This window comes from Phasianus colchicus, chromosome 13, assembly GCF_987193195.1.
Source record: "Phasianus colchicus chromosome 13, bPhaCol1.hap1.1, whole genome shotgun sequence".
Taxonomy (NCBI): Eukaryota; Metazoa; Chordata; class Aves; order Galliformes; family Phasianidae; genus Phasianus; species Phasianus colchicus.
Window position 1 is genome coordinate 2,956,014 of NC_143448.1, and position 18,727 is coordinate 2,974,740.

The window sequence follows — 18,727 nt, forward strand, 5'->3', positions numbered from 1 at the left end:
TGGTGGGGGAGAACGTCACCCTCTGCCTTTGCTAATGTGATCGTCACTACATCCTTATATTTGGCACTTCTGAGCAACGTACGGAATTTTATGGAAATTTTATGGAAATTCCCTTTTATGGGAAAGGGAAGCGTGAACCAATATAGCAAAAGAGCTGAGCTCCTTCGGATAAACAAGGGGGAAGGAACAGGATCCTGCTGCCTGAACAGATACTTACACTTCCTCTCGTAATCTCCTCGGCTTCCTTATCATTTTTATTACTTTTGTCAAGTTTGCTCAACAACATGAGCACAGTTTGCCCGCAGCTTTACACAGCACTTTGTGTAGCCAGGACATAAGGTCTGTGTGTTCATGGACTGCTCTCCAAACTCACGTCTCCAGCCATACAAGAGAGATGCCAAAAGATGGGCCAAGCCTCTTTCTGTTAGCTCCCAGTGTTAACCCAGCGTCCACAGCCTTCAAGAATTCAACCCTTACTTGCAGGCTCCTTGGGATCCCTTTTAAAGATCCTGGCACAAAAGTATCAAGGTCTTTGCAAAGAAAAGTCTCAGTGGAGATGCAATTGCACAGAAACTGCAGCACTTCTCAGGAAAATAAAACAACTCAGCAGAAGCTGATTCAAACCAACTTGTATTTTGTTTCACACCCAATCTGCTTGTACAAAGAGACCGGTTCTAAAACGTTTTCTTGAAGAAGTTAAGCAGCAAATGATTGGGGAAGCTAAAGTCAAGCTGTACAATAAGATATCGCTAAAAACGCAGGGGAAAAAAAAAAAAAAGTGTTATATTAGTATTATGTGCTATGTTGGGATTATCATACTTCCATTAAAGGCTTTAAGAGCCAGGTATTTCTGAACTCTGCTTACCTTTCTTGTGATGATCTCAGGGTTTTTAATCTCAAATAAATGAAGCCCTTTGCTGTTCATCAGTGAGGTTAAAGCTGGTTCGATCTCTATAGAATCAGTAAAATCACCCAGTTATGGTTATGGCCATCCTGGCTTGCTGCTCTCATGTATTGTGGCCTTATCTTGCCCAAAGCTAATTCGCCTCAGTGCCCCGCAGCCTTCAGCCTGGCAGAAATCACTTTCCCTTATCCCAGCCTGGCTCTTTATCCATTGCCCAGAACCTAGCAGAAATTCACATCAGCAACGTGAAAAGTGTAATTCCATCTCCTCTTCCCCTGCCACTACCAAGATGTGGGAGGTATCAGCATACTTCATTCAGCAAATCGGTATAGAAGAACTGATGATAAGTGCTTTACAGAGTACTGTGGCACTTCCCTGAAGGGAAAACTCACTTGAAATCACTTCTGAGATCCCAACAGCTGAGATCATCTTCTGCAGGAAGTTTCTTATGGGCTGGTCATTCTGAAAGCCATACAATTCATACAGAAAGGTTTTGAAGTTGTAGTTTAGCAGTAGATGGCCTAGAGAATACTTGCTTAGGACTTACTCCGCTTGGATCAGCTGTGCAGTTAAAGACTTTAAACTCTATCCTGAAGGGAAGGAAAAAGGGAGAAAACAGCAGTAGGGGATGAAGAAATCTTCACTGTATTGCTTTCAGATGGGGGCTAAATGAAGCAGTGGAATACCTAAGGAACTCCAGTACTCACCTGGAATCCAGAGGGCGCAAAATGAGTTTCTTTTCCACATAGGCAGCTTGGATAGTGACCGTGATTTCCTGCACAGAGATGCACAGAGGTAACTCCGCTTGCCTTACAGCAGGGAGCTCTTATCTGCACATTCTGGTTTGCTTTCTATAATACAGACTTTAATGCTTTCTGGCTTCACCTCCAGATATTATCAGGTCTTGGCAGTCAGGATATGCAAGAACCGACCTTCTCCATGTATAGAACTGTCAAGGGCTCTTCTCCCAGGGGAAAGATGCTGATCTCCACTGCTACCAACGTCTTCACAACTGTCCCTTCAGGTTCGAGAGAGATCTCAGGAAGGGCTAGACTCCACACCTTGGCCACAGAATCATTGTAGGAGTTGCCTTGGAAAATCTGGTCAAATAAGGAACAGAAGCCAGGCTTTTGTCATACCACTTCCCAATTTCATACCCACTTCCCATACAGTTTAATTCCCCAGATCACAAGAGGCCAACAGCTCTGCTGGTTTCAAGGAATCTGTGTCAACGTGGAGAATGGAGAAATCCTTGAAAACAACAATCTCTCCTTCAGGCTCTGGTTTCTCCACCAGCCTGATCCAAAACTCATAAGTTGTCCAGGGAAGGACACAAAATGCTCTGAGTAGGACCAAAGTTTACCAAATGCACTGCCTTCTGTTGTGCCTCTGTGTCTTCAAATTCAAACAGCGCCTTCAGAAACAAAACAGAAACAGGTTGTTAAAAAAATAAAGAAGAGATAATAGCTACCCCCAGGCTGGCCCGGATGTGGCAGAACATGCACTTGTGGCTTGCAGCCAAAGGCACAGTTCTTCCCAAACCCACCACCCTTCTGAGAACCACAGAAAAATCGCACACCGCTTTACAACTCGGAAGTCAAGTTTCCTATCAACTGATGCTGTGTCCCTCTAAGGGATAGCACCACTTGCTAGTGTGGACTTGTTATGAATGTACCAATTTCTGACCAGGTGCACATGTAATACTGAGGAACCACCCCTGCAAGTCACCTGCAGCTTCTCCCCTCTGATGGTCAGCACCAGGCGCCCATCTAGGAAAGCCGCCGAAGCCAGAGAGTTGAGGATGTGTTCAGACAACCAGAAGTACAGCATTCGGGATTCGGACAGCAGCGATGGAGAGAAAACAGAGTCGCTGAGGACATCAGAGTAGTTCTTGTATAGGACGAGGCCCTTGAAAGGAAAGCGACTGTGTTGGCAAGGACATGCAGCAGGGAGACAGGACAAAATGTCAACAGCTCGTCTGCCGGCAGTGGTGGCGAGGGGAAGGGCTGCTGGACTCAGAGCAAACACCATGGGCAGGAAACCTTTGGTTTCCGAGGAGCCCGAATTACTTTACCTTGTGGTGTGATTCTAGGTAATTTGCTTTAATTAAAGGATCTGATGCAAGGGAGATATCGAGTCCAATGGCCTCATCTCGGACAAAATTTTCTGTCAGGAGAAAGCACAAAAGCCTTACATTGAAAACACCACCACCAGCAGCAGAGCTTGCAGCGTGCAGCACTAGGACTTGCTGCAAAAGGTGACCTGGAAGCTGTAAAAGGAACACACACACTGGGATGGGACAGGGGACTCACTGCTTTGAGTGCTAGTGCTGACCCCAACAGTGCTGCTGGCTCTTGGTGGGATCCTATGCACGTTTTTGAGGGACTATTTTAATGGATGTGGTTGCAGTCCTGCTGGGACTCAAATATTAAAGCTGCACGTAAAAGCAACAAGGAGAAAACCAAAGGTGCTTACCTGCTATGTCGTGGACAAAATTTGCCATCACCTGGGCAAGGAGATTTATTTCTTTGCACACCTGCAAGAGGAAGGGAGCATCCTCAGTGTCAGCACCACCTTGTCTTGTGATTCCTTTTACTTGCCACTGAAATGCATGGCTATCATCTTGCAGGCATACCTCTCTCTTGAGCACAAACTTCAAGGTGAAGGAGATGAAATTGGTGAAGAACTGCTTCAGCCAGCCCGGCCTGCAGGGATGGGAGCAATTAGGGGCAGCCAGCGGCCCCACAGCAGGAGCAGTGGCTGAGCAGGGGGGCACTGGCTGCAGGGGAACAGACTCACTCCTTGTCTCCTTGGAGGTGCAGCATCAGCTTGTGGAAGGACAGGTAGCAGTCCGAGGCGTCGGCAGCCACCTGCTCCTCCTGGCATACTACACAGAAGAAAGAGAAAAGTTGACAGCTGGGAACAGCTGTGCCCCATCTGTGTGTGCAGGGCAGTGGGGAGCACCTCCAGCCCCGCATGCCATCGGATGCCCACAGCCCAGCTTGCTGCTCCCCATGGCTTGTGGCCAACAGCTGATACTTACACAGTTTTATGTTTATCTGGAGGTCGATGGAAGATTCAATTTCAAAATCAACTGAGTGAAAGAGCTGCAGGCTGTAGAGGCAGAAGAGAAGACATTCCACACCAGCACATGCAGCTTGTCCCCAGCCACAAGGCTGTTGCTGCTCGGCCCTCAGGTACTTACAACCAGGCTCCTGCATAGCCATAAGTCAGGGTCCCTCTGAAGAAGGCTGTCACATTTTTGATGGCTATATCAATGGCATCATTTTCCTTGAGCTCCACCTCACTCTGCTCTATGGACAAGTCGCTGACCTGGATGCTAAAAGCAATGAGAACCCGGTTCGTGGCCAGCCCAAAGCTGGGAACACAGAGCAAGGTGTTTCGGAAGAACCCCAGCTTCATTTCGCTGCTCTTCTTCAGCAACAGCCACAGCAGGAAATCCATCCTGTGCTTGCACCATTGCCTTTGTCACCCCCCGATAGCTGTCCCACGAGTAACACCAGGAGTCCTGCTTTCACCAGTAATCACTGGGTCAAAGCTCCCTTCCCAGTGTTGTGCTGTTCCCGTGGTGTGGAATTGCAGCGGAACTCACTTGGCCAGCGTGTAAGCCACCGTGCCCAGGAGCCGCATGGATCTTTCCCCTGTGATGTTTGGGAATTTGGCATTCTTGAACGCAGCTTGAATGAGCCGTGCTGTCTCCTGGTTCACTGTCAGTAGAAGAACAAAGATACCAAAGTGCCACCTCCTGGCTGCGAGGTCAGCCTGCACCTGGGATTGTAGCCCTGCAGAGGCATTTCACCCCAGGCATTTCCATTAGGCTAGGAAGCAGCTTCTGAGTGAACACTGAAAAATACCACACAGCTCACCTGCACCATACCATTGGGACCGATTTTGGCAAGGCTGTGCTTGTCCTCACTCTGCACAAGCTGTAGGGGTGCCTTGCTCTGAGGCTGCTTACACATACCATTGACAGCTACTGAGTTTCCAAAGAACACTGTCAGAGCCTGAATCTTCTGTGCTGTTTTCCTAAAGCTATCCAGCCCATACCAGCTTCAGCTGTATTTCTTCCCCTGTACAGGACTTTTTTCTCTCCAGAAATCCCTTCTCTTACTTCAGCACAGGATCCTTCTCTGCATGTACCACCCTCAGTGGGACTGGGATGGGGCTGTGATTGCCCTTTGCAGAAGCATTAATTCTTCCCCTATGCACAGAGCCCCCCAAACTCTCACAATAAAACCCCAAACCATGCTAGCAGAGACACCCTGTCTCCCCCCTCGTGCAGACCAGCCCCAGGAGGTGATGCAGCAAGGAAGAAAACCCAGCACTCGTTTTCTCCAGTTCTTCCACCCCAGCACGTAACACTGGTAAAACTTTATATTGAGGAGAAAGACTGAATATCATCTTCTAGCTCCTCTGGGAAGCTATTCCTATTCAGCTCAGGCAGTATAAGTGCCCGGTTCAACCTACAACCCCAAATAAGTCAGCAGCACTTACACAGCAACGCCGCGGGCTTGGTCATCCTGCAGACAATCCCAGTGACACTGTACGGCACTGGGCCAAACTCACAGGCTGCTGCTGCATGGATGAGCATCAGCAAGATCCTGGCCGTCCCCAGCCTCATCCCTCCAGCCCACAGCATCCCTGGCTGGAGCAGTGCGTGCCAACAGGAGCAGCTGATTCTTGAGTGTGGAGAAGGCTGCTTTCATACCTCCAAGCAGGACGTGACCTGCTTCCTCCACTTATCAAAACTCATCACACATTTCCTAATCTTCCTATAGTTTCCTTGAGCCCTGTCTGGTTGCATGTTGTCTTCCTCCCACAGCTGCCAAGGCCATGGTAACTCAGGGTGCACTGCATTGCAGTGGGAGGAGAACGAGGGATGCGGAATGGGAGTAGGAGAAAGTGCAAGGAGCAGCCTGTGTTGTGCACTGCTTCCAGCCAGTCCATCATTTGCTTCTTGCACACACATTCTAAGCTTTGTATTCCTACTTCTCTGCAAATCTCTGTTTATGAAAGGTTAGAAACCCAAATCCAGACCCGCTCTTTGTGCACACCTGCCCTGCATGCCACCAACCCCTGCACCTTGCAACCCATCACAAATCAAGCTGCAGGACTGAGTTACTTCAGCAGCAAGACCCACAAACTACCTCCCTTTGCCATCAGTCTCACGGGTGAAGGTGAGAACTTAGGGTGCTGCAAGAGCACTGAGCAAGGCACTGCTGTCCCTGATGGAGAGGTGAGCACGTCTCCTCCAGCAGCCCACGTCCGGCAGCCCCCGCCCTGAGCTTTGTTTTCTTCCTGAGTTGAGAAAGTGAACGGCCTCCAGTACCCGCAGGAGCACTGCCGGTCAGTGACCTGCACACTAAGACTGTTTGATAGAGCAAACTCTCAGCTACCAAACACTATTTTTCAATGGTCACCACCATTAGCTGTGCATTTTCACCAGTGATGAACAAGACCCCACATGCTGTGCTTATAATAACCTGCACCAGCAGACCCACTGTTCCATAGTGTCTCTCTGCCTCATTGTGCTCACATCCACTATTTCGTCTCCATAAATGTTCAGCAAGCACTGACAAATGACAGTGGGTGTCATCTTTGCCACAGAGAGTTTACCTGATGTCACCAGGAGGATGATGGCCCCATTCCCTGATGGCTTCAAGAGGCATCTGGACGAGGAGCTGTGAGATATAGTTTAGTAGCTTGTCAGGGCTGGTTCAGCACTGGGGCTGACATCACCCAGCAGCATCCAATGTGACAAGTCTCCCTGGCATTCTTTAAGATGCCATCCAGGATCCACCACTGGCTGCTTCAGCTTCGGTGAGCAATGGAAGCTTATGCTATGCCTCTCAAAAAGGACCTTTTTTGAGTGGAGGAGGGATGTTTCTAGGATAGTTTCTCCGCAGGGAAACAAAGATTTCTTCTCTCATTTTTAGGGCAGAGAAGCAGTAGTCTTGGTGAGGAAGCCTTGCTGGGAGCAGGAATTGTGGGAACGGTTTGATTGCTGGACTCCACGATCTTTGAGCTCTCTTTCACCCTTAACAATTCTATGACAGCTTTGCTTCATATGCACTTCCACATCAGGTGCCATTTGGCCAGACTGCCCCTCTGTGCCATCTGTTGCACAACATGTAATATCAGTGGGAAAGTTCAACTTCTATTGCCATACCACCAACATCCACCTCTGACATCATGAGCCAATATAATAAAATAGGGGGCTTTACTTTCAGAGCAGTCCTTGTGAGCGAATCACAGAATGGCTGAGGTCAGAAGGGACCTTACAGCCCACAGTTCCAACCCCTGCTGTGGGTATGGGGCACCCATAGCTCTCAGCAGCAATGCCAGGCCCTCACCAACCTCTGAATAATTTCTTACATCTAACCTACATTTCCTGTTAGTATAAAACTATTCCCCTTTGTTCCATCACTACCAGACTCTTGGAAGAGTTAGTTCCCCCCTCCTGTTCCTAAGTTGCCCTCAATAAGGGGCTAAAAACAGAACAGCACAGCATCAGAGCCACATTCTGCCCCAATACCCCTCAGCCATTCCCAGCTCCTTCACAGCCAGCAGGAGAGGATAGGGCACTGCCGGGCATTGACCTCCTGCAGGAAGGGAAGGGCCAGACAGTTTCCACCTACAACAACAGTGCCACAAACATCAAACATCACTGCCCTGGAGTAACCAGCCCTGAGGGCAGCACAGGGACATCAGCCTGTCCCCTGCACAAGGCCAGGCTGTCCACTGGAGCTCCTTATCCCCCCCATACTGAGGGGTTGGTGGTGATGCTGTTAAGACTTACCCTGAATTGACCCAAAACCTCGTGGCCTTTCAAGAAGTTCAGAGCACATAATGTGCTCTGCTGTAGAGCACATACAAGTACAGATAAGTGACTGCAAATTTTATTGAATCAAAGCCCTTAACCACATTAAAGGAAACAAATACAATGGAGTTGCTCTAGAATGAAAATGCATCTACATTAAATACAGGTCTCAGTCTGTTTTGATTTTATAACTGAAAGCAGTAAATTTAAGTCCTACATAAATTCTTGATTAAAGTTGAATGCACTCTCCTCCCATTATTTGAGAGCAAAGAAATCAGCCTTGAGTATGAAGGGCTTGCTGGGCAGTTTGAAACCTGCAGCTCCACTGAGGTCACTGCCCCACAGCTGCTCCTTTTGCCAAGGAAATGGCACAACACATTTTTCATAGGAAAATATTTACAAAGCAAAATTTAAAATATTGTTTAAGCAATTTAACAATAGATCTTTCCTAAAAACCTGCTAATGCTTATCTAGCAATTTAAGATATTACACTCAGTGTAATTTAAATAGCATTTGAAACATTCCAACAGGAATCGCATTACACAGAAGAAGCAATTTGCTTCTCTAACATCTTTGCACATGTGCTCAGAGCCTGTGCATTTAGTGCACAAGTTTACAATGCCAAGCCTCTACATAGGTACCCAATAAATGCTACGGAAGAAAGTTCTTTGGAATGAGGGCAATCATCTTGTGCCTGTATTGCAACAACTTAAGGCCTCTTGCATCTTCATCAGCGAAGGCCAGACAAATGCCAACACATTTTCACTCCTGTTTTGGGATTGGCATCTGATCTGCTCACTGATGGTCCACAAAAGCAAATGGTGCCACATCAGTTGCGGGTCAGCCTTGGCCCTTCTGGAAGGAGGGATGCAAAGAAAGTCTTGAAAAACAGCCACGCTGTGCTCATAAGGGATGGGTTGGTCTGTGGCAGCTCCGGCAGAACTTGTCCTGCATCAGGAGGGGCCTCAGGTTCCTCTGCTCTGCCTGCATTCCCTCCCTGCTGAAAGGAAGAACATTCAGTGAAAATCACTGCAGAAATGCATTATGAGAATCAGGTGCTAAGCTGTACTGTTACTTGATTTTCACTGTCAATATAAAACCTACTCAGTGCTTCTCTACTGAAGTAACCCCCAACAACCAAAGTAAGAATATATTGCTTAGGACAGATGCATACAGTTTATTTGGTCAGGTGTTTCCTTTACAGCTAATTAACTCAAACACTGACAAAACCCCAAGTGTCACTGGAAATGCAGGACTCAGCTTGCTTGCATACTCAGACCTGAGTTCAGTTACAGAACTTGGACTGCAACAGACCACTCTCCAACACCTAACAAGTAGGAGATAACACGCAGCACTTTAGTTCTCCAAAAGCAGCAGCAGGCTGGCAATTATTCCACACAAGATGCTTCTCTACAAGAATTCAGAATTTTCACTATTTGTATAATTAGTAAACTACTTGTACAAACAGTAAAAACTTCATTGCATTTCATGCTCATGTTTTAGAAAACACAATACCTGTAAGTTATTGTTCTGGTCCTGGTTTACAGCAGCTTGAGGAGGAATGTTATCTGGGAAAGGCTGAGCTCCTCGTTGTCTAAAGGGGAACCATCCAACATGGTGCCTGAGGGAAGGCAATATATTTGTGTTAATGCTGCTTACACAACTCCCTCCTGACACATCAGGGTAATTCAACAACACTGTAGCTGGGGATTATCAACAGTGTGTTAACAGTGTGGAACTTGTTGAAGCCATTAGCCTTTTTTCTACAAGTCTGAATATACAGAAGTGCATTTTTAAGTTGCTGCAGCTTCAGCTGAGACTACTGACAGTAACTCACAGGCCTGCACCCATTATCTCACTGGTGATCAAACAGTATACGAGGGGACATTCTGCCAGACACCCCAAGAATGTCACCCAAAGGCTGGCTATCTGTACCGTACTCGTAAGACATTTATCCCCAGTTTCTCCCCTCTAGAGCAGCTTAAAAGCAACTCATGACATCACTTTTTTTTTTTAAACTTTGTCTTCTCTCCTAAGAAGGTAACAAAAAAACACGTGGCAACACAACTTACAGAGAAGGTGCAAGGTTCTCTCCCAAGATTTTAAGCACTTGTCCATTGTTTCACTGAATTTTCACAAAGCTGCTGGGGCTTTACACTACGAGTTACTTTGTCTTCCGATAGTTTTCCAAAAAGGAAAGTCAACTACACCAGAAAGGGGGCAAGATGATTCCCTATCACCTATCCATTCTACTCTGAACCCAGAGGCTGTAACTGTATTTTTGCTAAACACTGAGGTATACCAGGGTGAGATGAGAGCTTCACCTTCTCCAGGTATACGAGTCCCATAAAGCTCTATTATCAGAAAGCTCACCTCCCCCCAGAGTGCAGCACTTCACTGCAACATTTGACAGCACTCAATATCCAAACTATACACTTACAGATACATCAGAACAGTGCCACCCATAACCAGGAGGAATCTGCTGACACTGGAGTAGAAGTAGACGATGTTGACAAAAACATAGAACAGCGTTGCAGAGTAGAGCCAGTCCAGCCAGTCTCGATTGCCACCCTCCTCCTCTTCCCCCATGAGAGGACCCCCCTGGGCGTTCATCCTTAAGTTCTGGTTGGCCACCTCGTTAGCTTGTGGAGCACCATTCCGGCCCCCAGGTTGGTTGTGTGCAGGAAATGGGTCTGGGAGAGGAGCTGGGGGTGTCACTGGGATCTCCTGAGAACGCCGTGTGGAGGATGGGTCAGCAGATGCAGCAGTAGAAGCCAAGCTGGAAACCAGAGAAATGTGGTTTAAATCTTTTTATGCTGAACAGACACTCAGAACTTGTCCTCTTTAGAAGTTCAGAACCACCAAGTCAGAGCACATACAATTTAGGAAAAGGTTGTGCTTCACAAGGACTCAAAACAAATTTTGGCTCTGCTTATGACAACGCTGTCATGACTGCCAAGTGAAACTACACACCTCCATGTTAGCAATAACTTCACAAAAAGTTATTCTGATCAACCTGAAGGTGTTCTGGAAGGCTGCTTACAGTTCTTGGTTTTATCTCTGTGACCAATTTCCCATCTGTGGGCTACTTTCAGCAGTCAAAAATATGGTAAGGAGCTAACATAAGAGCAGAAGTAGATTTCCTGCAGAAAAGCAGGGTACAGCAGTAGAGCACTAAGTCTTCTGACTACACCATAAGAAAACAAACAGTCCTTTTCTGTATTTCCTTCTATTAGCTTCTACTTTTCACTAGCAGCTTCAGGAAGACTTACTATTGCATGTAGTATTGCCTTGCATAGATCTGTTGAAGCCAGGACATCTGAAGCATGCTGTAGGTTGTGTACACAGAAAACCCTGGAGGCACAGCTTGGAAAGCATGCTGAGGTGTTTCGGGCCTGTGCAAGATTTAAACAACATTTGTTAAACACCAGAAAAGCCACAAGAGCCATTTACTGAAGGACATTAGATGCCTTCTGCTATTTCCTGCACTGAAACAAAAATTCTTCCCTGTAGAGTATTAAAAGCATCTCTTCCCAGTGAATAAAAGCAAGATTTGCTATTATAGCAAATAAACTGGATTTTATACATCCTTGGCACCTCTGGCCTATTCTCCACTGCATATATCAGGGCTGGCATCCAACAGTCTGCCCAAGCAGGCCTAACCCTGTGAGGGTCTCAGTAATGGACTTACCTGGCACTGACTCCTGCTGCTGCCTGACCACCAGGAGAGCATCTCAGCCTTCCACCATCTGAGGAAGCAGCAGCTGGTTCTTGCCTAGCTTCTGTCACCAGCGTTGACTGAGCAGCCTTAACCTAGAGGCAACCATAGCTACCTGAGGGACTGTTCAAACACCATGCAAATCTCATGCAAACAATGACACCACATTGCACAGTTCTTATTTTAGAGAAACTGTTTCACATCTCACACTGTTTGTACTGCACTAGGCTCCCCCAGGTGCCACAGCAGTGACACTGCACTTAATCCTGTGCTACAAAGCACCTCCATCTCTATTTTAGAGCCCCTTAATTTTACATAAAACACCATATGTTACAGGCATTTCATGTTTTCACTCCCATTCAGGTCCTATCTGGTGATGAGAAAGAACTACGGGATCTGTGCTCGAGACAAACCAACTTATCAGCTACCATGTCTGTGCTTTCACATCCATTTGTGATACACAGATGTAATTCAAGAGCTGCTCTGAGTGATACAGCTGCATAATATTCAGAGAGTGACTCACATCTGGCAATATGGGTAGGAAAAGTTCAGATTGCTCAGTCCAGGCAGTATAAACAGCTCCACATATTTCAGTACATACACTCAGAAGTGAGTTTGGACGGTGACACTTAAGACCAGTAACTCACGACATCAGCCACCTAACTTCCCCTCTGCCATCTGAGTCATTAAAGGGCATGTAACACATCTTCACCTATATCTTTTCTTCCCCACACAGCCACCAGAGCAAGGAGAGCTGCCCCCACTGACCACATCAGCCTCCGTCTGGGTATGACAGGCCTTATATCATTAAGCAGAACAGAGCAGAAAGCAGGGCTCCTCCAGAAAGCACATTACAACCACCTTACACCTTAGATATTTCCTTTCAGCACAGATTTGGGTGGCACCTGTTAATCCAGCAGTTTCTGAGCTTAATTTAACTACATTCTCACACAGCAAGCACCAACAGTATCACAGCATTAACAGGAAACACCTGCAGCACTGGTGAGCACTTACAGCCCCAGCACTGAAAGCAGTGCCTCCACTCAGTGTAAATACCTCTGTGCTGCTCTCTGGCACATCTGTGGGAGCCCTCAGGTTGTAGACCAGGTGCAGAGCGTGCAGCTCCTCCTGCTGAGAGACACACGGACACGTTAGAGAAGTTTCCCCGCGCCTCGATGCTTCAGCGCAGGATGGAGCAGCGATCCTACCGCGGGCAGGAACTCGCGCAGGAGCTGATGGTCCAGCAGCAGCTTCCCGCAGTAGATCAGCTTCTGGTCCTCCTCAGCCTCGAAGAGACGGAAAGAAAGAAATCACCACCTCCTCCGAGCCACGCAGCCGCCAATGGACCCACGCGGAATCCCGGCCCCGTGCAGCCCCGGCTCCCAAGGCCTCGCGGTGCCGCAACCGCACCCGGGCCTTGCGTCAGCCCGCACCCCCCCACCGCTCCGCGGCCCTTACCGGCGCCCCGGGGTCACGGCGGCGCAGCTCGGCCTTCAGGCGCCGCACGCTCCAGGCGGGCGCGGCGCGGAGCCGCAGGTCGGGGTGACGCCGCGCGGGGCTGCGCACCAGCAGGGACAGCGACAGCTCCTCTGCCATGGCGCGCGTATGGCGGTGCCCCCGCCGCCGCCCTTTATATAGCCGCCCTCCGCGCCCCGCCCACTTCCGCCCCGCCTGACCGCAGCGCCGCGGTGGCTGCAAGCGATTGGCTGCGAGGGTAGAGGGGGCGGACACGTGGGCCAATAGGAAGCAGCCTCGCGTGCCGCGCGACGGGGGGCGGAACGAAGAGCGTGGAAGGGTCTCTCGGCGCCGCGTTGCCATGGCAACCCGGTAACCCCGGGCCGGGCTCTGCGGTGATGTCGCGCTGCCCCACATCCCGGTGCCTGGCTCCCTCTGGTCGCAGCTTCCCCACGGCGGCCCTCAGGCCCGGCCACACGGCCCCCTCCCTCGGCGCTGCTCTGGCTTCGGGCCGTGTGCTGGATGACCGGGCACGGAGCTGCTGTGTGCGGATTGCGGGCTGAGGGACGGGCATGGGGACGGCCCTGGGCTGAGGCCCCTCCCCGCCCTTTGCCCGCAGCTGGGCTGTACCCGCGGCCTGAGCTGACCCCAGCTGGCCAGCGAGCACCACGGCCCTCAGAAGAGAGAAAGCCAGCACCGTGCCCGAGGCCGCCCTTGCGAACGTCCCCAGCTGGAGCTGTTTGCCCGCTGCTGGCCTGGCTGTGGCCTGTGCTCAGGTGGGCACGGGGTGAGGCTGTGAGGTGAGTGCTGGAGGGGCCCGGGGCTGCTGAGCCCTTGCTGCCGTCCCCCAAAGCAGTAACCCTGGGCAGGGACGTGGCTGCGGCCTTGGAGCTCCCCAGCTCAAGGCCCTGACCCTGTGGGCACAGCTCAAAGCAGGAGCCAAGCCTCGCACGTGTCCTGCGAGCAACGAACCCCTGTTCACCAGACGCCGAGGTGAAGGGCTCTGAAAGCCCTCTGTCAATATTGCCTGCGTCAGCACTGACCCCGCTGACAGCAGGATTATCTGTCTGACCTCAACGCAATTACCCTGCGAGCAAACCCGCCGAGTTAAACTCGGCGCAGCCAGGGTGCTTCCTCTGCTCCCTGTCCTACAGCAGCTCCTGGCCACGCTCTCCTGGGCAAAGCACTGAGGGCCGGAGCTGCATCGCGAAGGGTCAGACGGGGGTCAGCGAATGGTTCTGCCCCAGAGGGCGGTGGGCACGGAACAGCTCCCCAGGGCTGCCGGAGCTCAGGGAGCGCAGGGACGCCGCTCTCAGCCGTAGCGTCTGATTTATGGGTGGCCCCACGCGGGTCCCTCCCGGCATTCCGCCATTGACGTCTCCGTGACCCCACGCTGCCCGCCGCCCGCGGGGGTCCCCCCTCCCGGCCCCGCCCCCGCCCCCGTTGCTATGGCGACGTTGTCAGCGCGCTCCCTTTCGCTCCACGGCCGCGCGCCGCGCCGCGCCGACCCCGCCCCCGAGCCCCGCCTCGACCAATGGCGCGGCGCCGCCCGGCCGGCCCGCCGGTGACGTCATGGCCGGTGAAAATCCCCCGTGGCCGCGGGAGCGGCGGCGCGGGGCGGTGCGGGCAGCATGGCCAAACACCACCGCACGCCGGCGCGATCCGCCGAGCCCGTCATCGAGGTCAAGAGCAAGGTAAGCGCTGATGCCGGTGCTGATGCCGGTGCTGATGCCGGTGCTGATGCCGGTGCTGATGCCGGTGCTGATGCCGGTGCTGATGCCGGTGCTGATGCCGGTGCTGATGCCGGTGCTGATGATGCCCGCCCGCCCCGGCAGCACACGTGGGGGCGGCAGCGCGCAGAGGCATCCCGGCCGTGCGGGGCCCTGCTCCGCTCCCGGTGCTGCAGCGGCACGGCTCCGAGCGCCGCGCGATGCCGGTACCGGGAAGACGGAGCCGCCTGGCCGTCAGCCCGCCCGCTCGACGCGGTGGAGGGCGCAGCGCCGGGAGCGTTCGGCAGGTGCACGGCGGCGGCGGGGGCGGCGCGGCCCCAGCGGTGCGAGCGGGCCGGGGGCAGCCCTCGGTTAGCTGGGTTAGATGTGTGCCGTCGGGACGCGGTCGCACCGGGGACGCCTCGGGCCAGATGTGTATCCCGACAGCTCCCTTCTCTCCGGCGTGAGGGGGCATCCAGATGTGCACACGCATCCAGATGTGTGGGCACATCCAGATGTGCCCTCGCTCAGCCCCCCCAGCACACCCTCACCCAGCTGTGCTCTGCCAGCTCCCAGCCCTGCACTCACTCAGATGTGCCTCCTCCAGATGTGCCTCCGCCAGCCCCCGAGGACACACCCTGTGTCCCCATGTGCCCCTTCCCCATCTCTGCCTGCATGCCCCGTGAATAACAGCTGGGGTCCTGCTCACCCTCCTCCAGCTCTAACCACCTTTACCTCCTCTCCCTCCTCCTCCTCCTCTGCAGTTTGATGCTGAGTTCCGTCGCTTTGCCATGAAGCGTTCCAGCGCCGGCACCTTCCAGGACTTTTACAGCCTACTGCAGAGCGTGCATCAGATCCCCCGCGTGGATGTGCTGCTGGGCTACACCGACGTGCACGGCGACCTGCTGCCCATCAACAACGACGACAACTACCACAAGGCCCTGTCCTCTGCCAACCCCCTGCTCAGGGTCATCATCCAGAAAAAGGGTCAGTGGCGGCCGGAGAAGGGCTGGGATCCATTCCTTGGGATGCGCGGGGCGAGCGGCAGTCCATGTGCTGGCCTTGTTCCTCTCGTTGTGCTGGGGGATGGCTTGGGAGGAGGTGACACTATGGCCACCCAGCCCGTGCATTTCACCTCTTGGAAGTCGCCTTTGCAGCCGGGCTGGTGTGGGCTCCGTGCAGTGCAGCTTCCTTGTGCTGGGCTGTGAAATAGCTGTGATAGCGGCATCCCAAGTGCAGCTGCACGGGAGGGACCCTGAGCACTGCGGTGGTTCCAGCTCATGTTGTCGGCCCAAAGTCCCCAGATAAGGGGTGATGTTGTGCTGCTGAGTCAGGTTTCCTGTGCTCCTGCATGGGTTTCCACCAGGGCCATTCAAGCAGCTCCAAACCATCCACTCCTGCACCAGGGCTGCAACATAGGGCAGGAACCTGGCAGAGGGTCTGCAAGAGGGGCACATGGAGAGGCCAGGAGTGAGCCCTGGGTGAGTCACAGCTGATTTAGAATGGATCCAGGTCATTCCAGGGCTGGGCTGTAGTCAAACCAGTCCCCAGGTTGGTGAGGAACAGAGGCAGCTGCAGAGCTTCCTTCACACACTGAGTGGACGGGGAGCATGCACATAGTGTGTCCACATGTGTGGGTTTTAGAGTCCCGTGCCATGGGGTTGAAAAGCAAAAGCCACAGCACTTTGGCTCCCCATGCCACCACTCACACGTAGAGGCAGTGGAGATGTCCCATTGGTGCCCAGCTGGAGACAGGTGCTCAGCCACAGAGCTGGGCTCGGGCTCATGGGAAGGGCAGGAGGATGCCTGGTGCATCCCCAAGGCACCAAGCGGCACAGCCTGGCTGCCTCTCGCCCCCCAGAGAGCAGCCATGTGCTGAAATAGCTGTGGGAAAGCCTCCACCGCCCTTCCCCAAGCTAAAAATAAGGCAGGCGGTGAGTGCAGGGAGATATTTATAACCCAGGAGCCCTGGCAGGCCAGCTCGTCCTGGGAGAAACCCCATATCCCCATGGTGCCAAGGACTCCCCCGTGCCCAGAGCAGGATCTGGTGCTGGTGAGGAGCTCCTGCACTTGGCAGCCCCTCTCATGGGTGCTGCACTGCATAGAATGCTGCATTCCCCTTGCTGTGGCACTGGGACCAGGCTTTCTCAGAGTCCTCCTGAGGTCACTTTGGGTGCTTTCTGTATTGGTGGCAGAACACCTGCTGGTTCTGCAGGCTGGGCACTGAGGATGCTGATAAGCCCTGGGCAGCGTTGGAAGGATGCAGCGGCAACACGGCATCCAGATCTGAGCTCCCCCATGGAGAGGGGTGGAGAGAAACCAGAGAGAGCCCAGGGGATGCTCCCTGGCCTCTAGGGGATGCATTCAAGGGAATGATGTGAGGGAGATGGCACCCACTGAACAGCCTCACAGCGGCTGGCTGGGGGTAATGGAGCCAGACCCTGCATAGCAGTGCCTGGAGGTGGAACAAGAGGTGCTGACAGGATGCATAGGGTTGGGAGGTCCAGGGCCATGGGGACGCTGCAGCCCTGGGATGGGGCACTGGGAGATAGGCGTCCAGCTTGTGGGTGTGGCAGGGCTCTGTGGCCCTGATCTGGTCATTCTGCTCCGATGGGGATAAGGTGGGGAGCTGGTGTGTGTGTGTGCCCCAAACCAAGGCGCAGCAGCGGCCCCCAGGTTTGCAGAGTCGGCAGCTCAAGCGTTAAGCTGCAGAGCTTGGCTTAAAGTGTGATTAAGGCTGAATCACCGCCTCGATCCCACTAATCCCAGCCGCGTGTACACTGGGTAATCCCAGGAGATGGGCCCAGAGGAGACAGGAAGAGCCGGGGCGATGTTTGGTGGGGAAAGCTGGTGAGATCGCAGCTGCCGTGCGGTGCTGAGCTCCGTCTGACCTCATCCCCCTTTGCTCCCCACAGCAGAATCGGACGCCGGCGTCTTCGCCTCCAACTCCTTGCAGAGGAAGAAGAAGGGGTTGCTGCGCCCAGCGCACTACCGGGCCAAACCTCACCTCCTCATCGGCATGCCCCAGGATTTCCGCCAGATCTCCTCCATCATCGACGTGGACATCCTGCCCGAGACGCACCGCCGCGTGCGGCTCCACAAGCACGGCTCCGACAAGCCGCTGGGCTTCTACATCCGCGACGGCGTCAGCGTGCGCGTGGCCCCGCAGGGCGTCGAGAAAGTGCCCGGCATCTTCATCTCCCGCCTGGTGAAGGGCGGCCTGGCGGAGAGCACGGGGCTGCTGGCGGTGAGCGACGAGATCCTGGAGGTCAACGGCATCGACGTGGCCGGCAAGTCTCTGGACCAGGTGACGGACATGATGGTGGCCAACAGCCACAACCTCATCATCACCGTCAAGCCGGCCAACCAGCGCAACAACGTCATCCGCAGCAGCAAAGCCTCGGGCAGCTCGGGGGTGTCCACGGACAGCACCCCAAGCCAGCAGACCCCCAGCCCGGCCTCACAGTACCTCAGCAACTACAGCACGGCCGAGAGCGACGAGGAGGGTGACCTGGTCATCGAGAGCGACAGCGCGCCCCATTACGGCCCCGTGGGCTGCCCCAATGGGGGCCCTGCTGACGGACCCCTCCCGCCCAGCCTGTCCCCGCACAGCTCGCACGGCTCCCTGCAGTCCCTGGGCAGCCACGATGGCAGCCCCGGCCGGGGCAGCGTGCAGGAGGATGGCACCCTGCTCACCCTATAGCCGGACTGCTTGTGGGCACCGGGGCGATGGGGCCGAGTGGGGCTGCCTCTGCCCTGCCCTTGCCCTGGGGTTCTGCTCCTGCCAGGCACTGCCCATCTGAACCCCTCACCTCCCTTCTTCCACCCACCTGGGTTTTTTAATTATTTTATCAAAACGTGCATCATCAAGTAATATATTGCAATGGACAGTAAAACCTTTTCTAGAAAACACCCTGTTTGTCCATCGTTCGCGTCGCTGCAGGGGCCAGCAGTCTCCATTCAGGACAGCAGATGGGTTTGGTGCTGTGGGATGAGGCACGTGTGTCCCTAACAGTTCTGCACACACGTGGCTTTGCTGCTTCCCAGGTGAGCCCAGCAAAGCTAATTGCAGAGTTATCCTACAATAGATGCTCAGGCTG

At 53.1% G+C, this 18,727-nt stretch overlaps 3 protein-coding genes across 9 annotated transcripts; 1 reads left to right on the forward strand and 2 right to left on the reverse strand.

Annotated features, from left to right (window-relative positions):
• Positions 1–10: 10 nt before the first annotated feature.
• On the reverse strand, positions 11–7,711 carry CETP (cholesteryl ester transfer protein). 2 transcript variants are annotated; one of them, XM_090149818.1, is made up of 16 exons: positions 5,420–7,711; positions 4,518–4,632; positions 4,110–4,244; positions 3,948–4,018; positions 3,704–3,791; positions 3,540–3,609; positions 3,380–3,440; positions 2,979–3,070; positions 2,633–2,812; positions 2,268–2,318; positions 1,837–2,004; positions 1,612–1,679; positions 1,452–1,494; positions 1,297–1,366; positions 866–951; positions 11–749 (listed from the first exon to the last, which is right to left on the reverse strand). In XM_090149818.1, exons 1-16 carry the CDS (start codon positions 5,562–5,564, stop codon positions 675–677), a joined length of 1,518 nt encoding a protein of 505 aa, XP_090005944.1. In that variant the 5' UTR covers positions 5,565–7,711; the 3' UTR covers positions 11–674. The 2 variants fall into 2 exon arrangements, with proteins under 2 accessions (XP_090005944.1, XP_090005945.1); XM_090149819.1 differs by lacking the exon at positions 11–749 and having other exon boundaries at positions 871–1,125.
• Positions 7,712–7,806: 95 nt separating this feature from the next.
• On the reverse strand, positions 7,807–13,084 carry HERPUD1 (homocysteine inducible ER protein with ubiquitin like domain 1). Of its 3 annotated transcripts, none has more exons than XM_031615248.2 (8): positions 12,922–13,084; positions 12,672–12,749; positions 12,520–12,591; positions 11,437–11,558; positions 11,018–11,140; positions 10,186–10,524; positions 9,261–9,366; positions 7,807–8,745 (listed from the first exon to the last, which is right to left on the reverse strand). In XM_031615248.2, the coding sequence occupies exons 1-8, from the start codon at positions 13,057–13,059 to the stop codon at positions 8,575–8,577; spliced, it is 1,149 nt and encodes a 382-aa protein (XP_031471108.2). In that variant the 5' UTR covers positions 13,060–13,084; the 3' UTR covers positions 7,807–8,574. The 3 variants fall into 3 exon arrangements, with proteins under 3 accessions (XP_031471108.2, XP_031471106.2, XP_031471105.2); XM_031615246.2 differs by having other exon boundaries at positions 7,807–8,742; positions 12,520–12,594; XM_031615245.2 differs by having other exon boundaries at positions 12,520–12,594.
• Positions 13,085–13,255: 171 nt separating this feature from the next.
• LOC116243813 (partitioning defective 6 homolog alpha-like) lies at positions 13,256–18,550 on the forward strand. Of its 4 annotated transcripts, none has more exons than XM_090149821.1 (3): positions 13,256–13,694; positions 15,392–15,614; positions 17,543–18,547. In XM_090149821.1, exons 2-3 carry the CDS (start codon positions 15,419–15,421, stop codon positions 18,328–18,330), a joined length of 984 nt encoding a protein of 327 aa, XP_090005947.1. In that variant the 5' UTR covers positions 13,256–13,694; positions 15,392–15,418; the 3' UTR covers positions 18,331–18,547. The 4 variants fall into 4 exon arrangements, with proteins under 4 accessions (XP_090005947.1, XP_031471112.2, XP_031471111.2 ...); XM_031615252.2 differs by having other exon boundaries at positions 13,257–13,718; positions 17,543–18,544; XM_031615251.2 differs by lacking the exon at positions 13,256–13,694 and adding an exon at positions 14,471–14,612 and having other exon boundaries at positions 17,546–18,550.
• The last annotated feature ends 177 nt before the right edge of the window (positions 18,551–18,727 follow it).

What these genes read in the sequence shown, in the direction of transcription:
- HERPUD1 (XM_031615245.2), bottom strand. Translation starts at nt 13,059, where the DNA reads ATGGCAGAGGAGCTGTCGCTGTCCCTGCTGGTGCGCAGCCCCGCGCGG. An exon ending in TGCCAGAGAGCAGCACAGAG is followed by an intron (nt 11,559 to 12,519) that starts GTATTTACACTG and finishes GGTTGCCTCTAG; the next exon opens with GTTAAGGCTGCTCAGTCAAC. An exon ending in AGGCAATACTACATGCAATA is followed by an intron (nt 10,525 to 11,017) that starts GTAAGTCTTCCT and finishes TCTGGTTTCCAG; the next exon opens with CTTGGCTTCTACTGCTGCAT.
- LOC116243813 (XM_031615250.2), top strand. Translation starts at nt 14,550, where the DNA reads ATGGCCAAACACCACCGCACGCCGGCGCGATCCGCCGAGCCCGTCATC. An exon ending in TCATCGAGGTCAAGAGCAAG is followed by an intron (nt 14,613 to 15,391) that starts GTAAGCGCTGAT and finishes CCTCCTCTGCAG; the next exon opens with TTTGATGCTGAGTTCCGTCG. An exon ending in GGTCATCATCCAGAAAAAGG is followed by an intron (nt 15,615 to 17,542) that starts GTCAGTGGCGGC and finishes TGCTCCCCACAG; the next exon opens with CAGAATCGGACGCCGGCGTC.
- CETP (XM_090149818.1), bottom strand. Translation starts at nt 5,564, where the DNA reads ATGCTGTGGGCTGGAGGGATGAGGCTGGGGACGGCCAGGATCTTGCTG. An exon ending in CACCTCCAAGGAGACAAGGA is followed by an intron (nt 3,610 to 3,703) that starts GTGAGTCTGTTC and finishes CCATCCCTGCAG; the next exon opens with GCCGGGCTGGCTGAAGCAGT. An exon ending in AGTTTGTGCTCAAGAGAGAG is followed by an intron (nt 3,441 to 3,539) that starts GTATGCCTGCAA and finishes TTCCTCTTGCAG; the next exon opens with GTGTGCAAAGAAATAAATCT.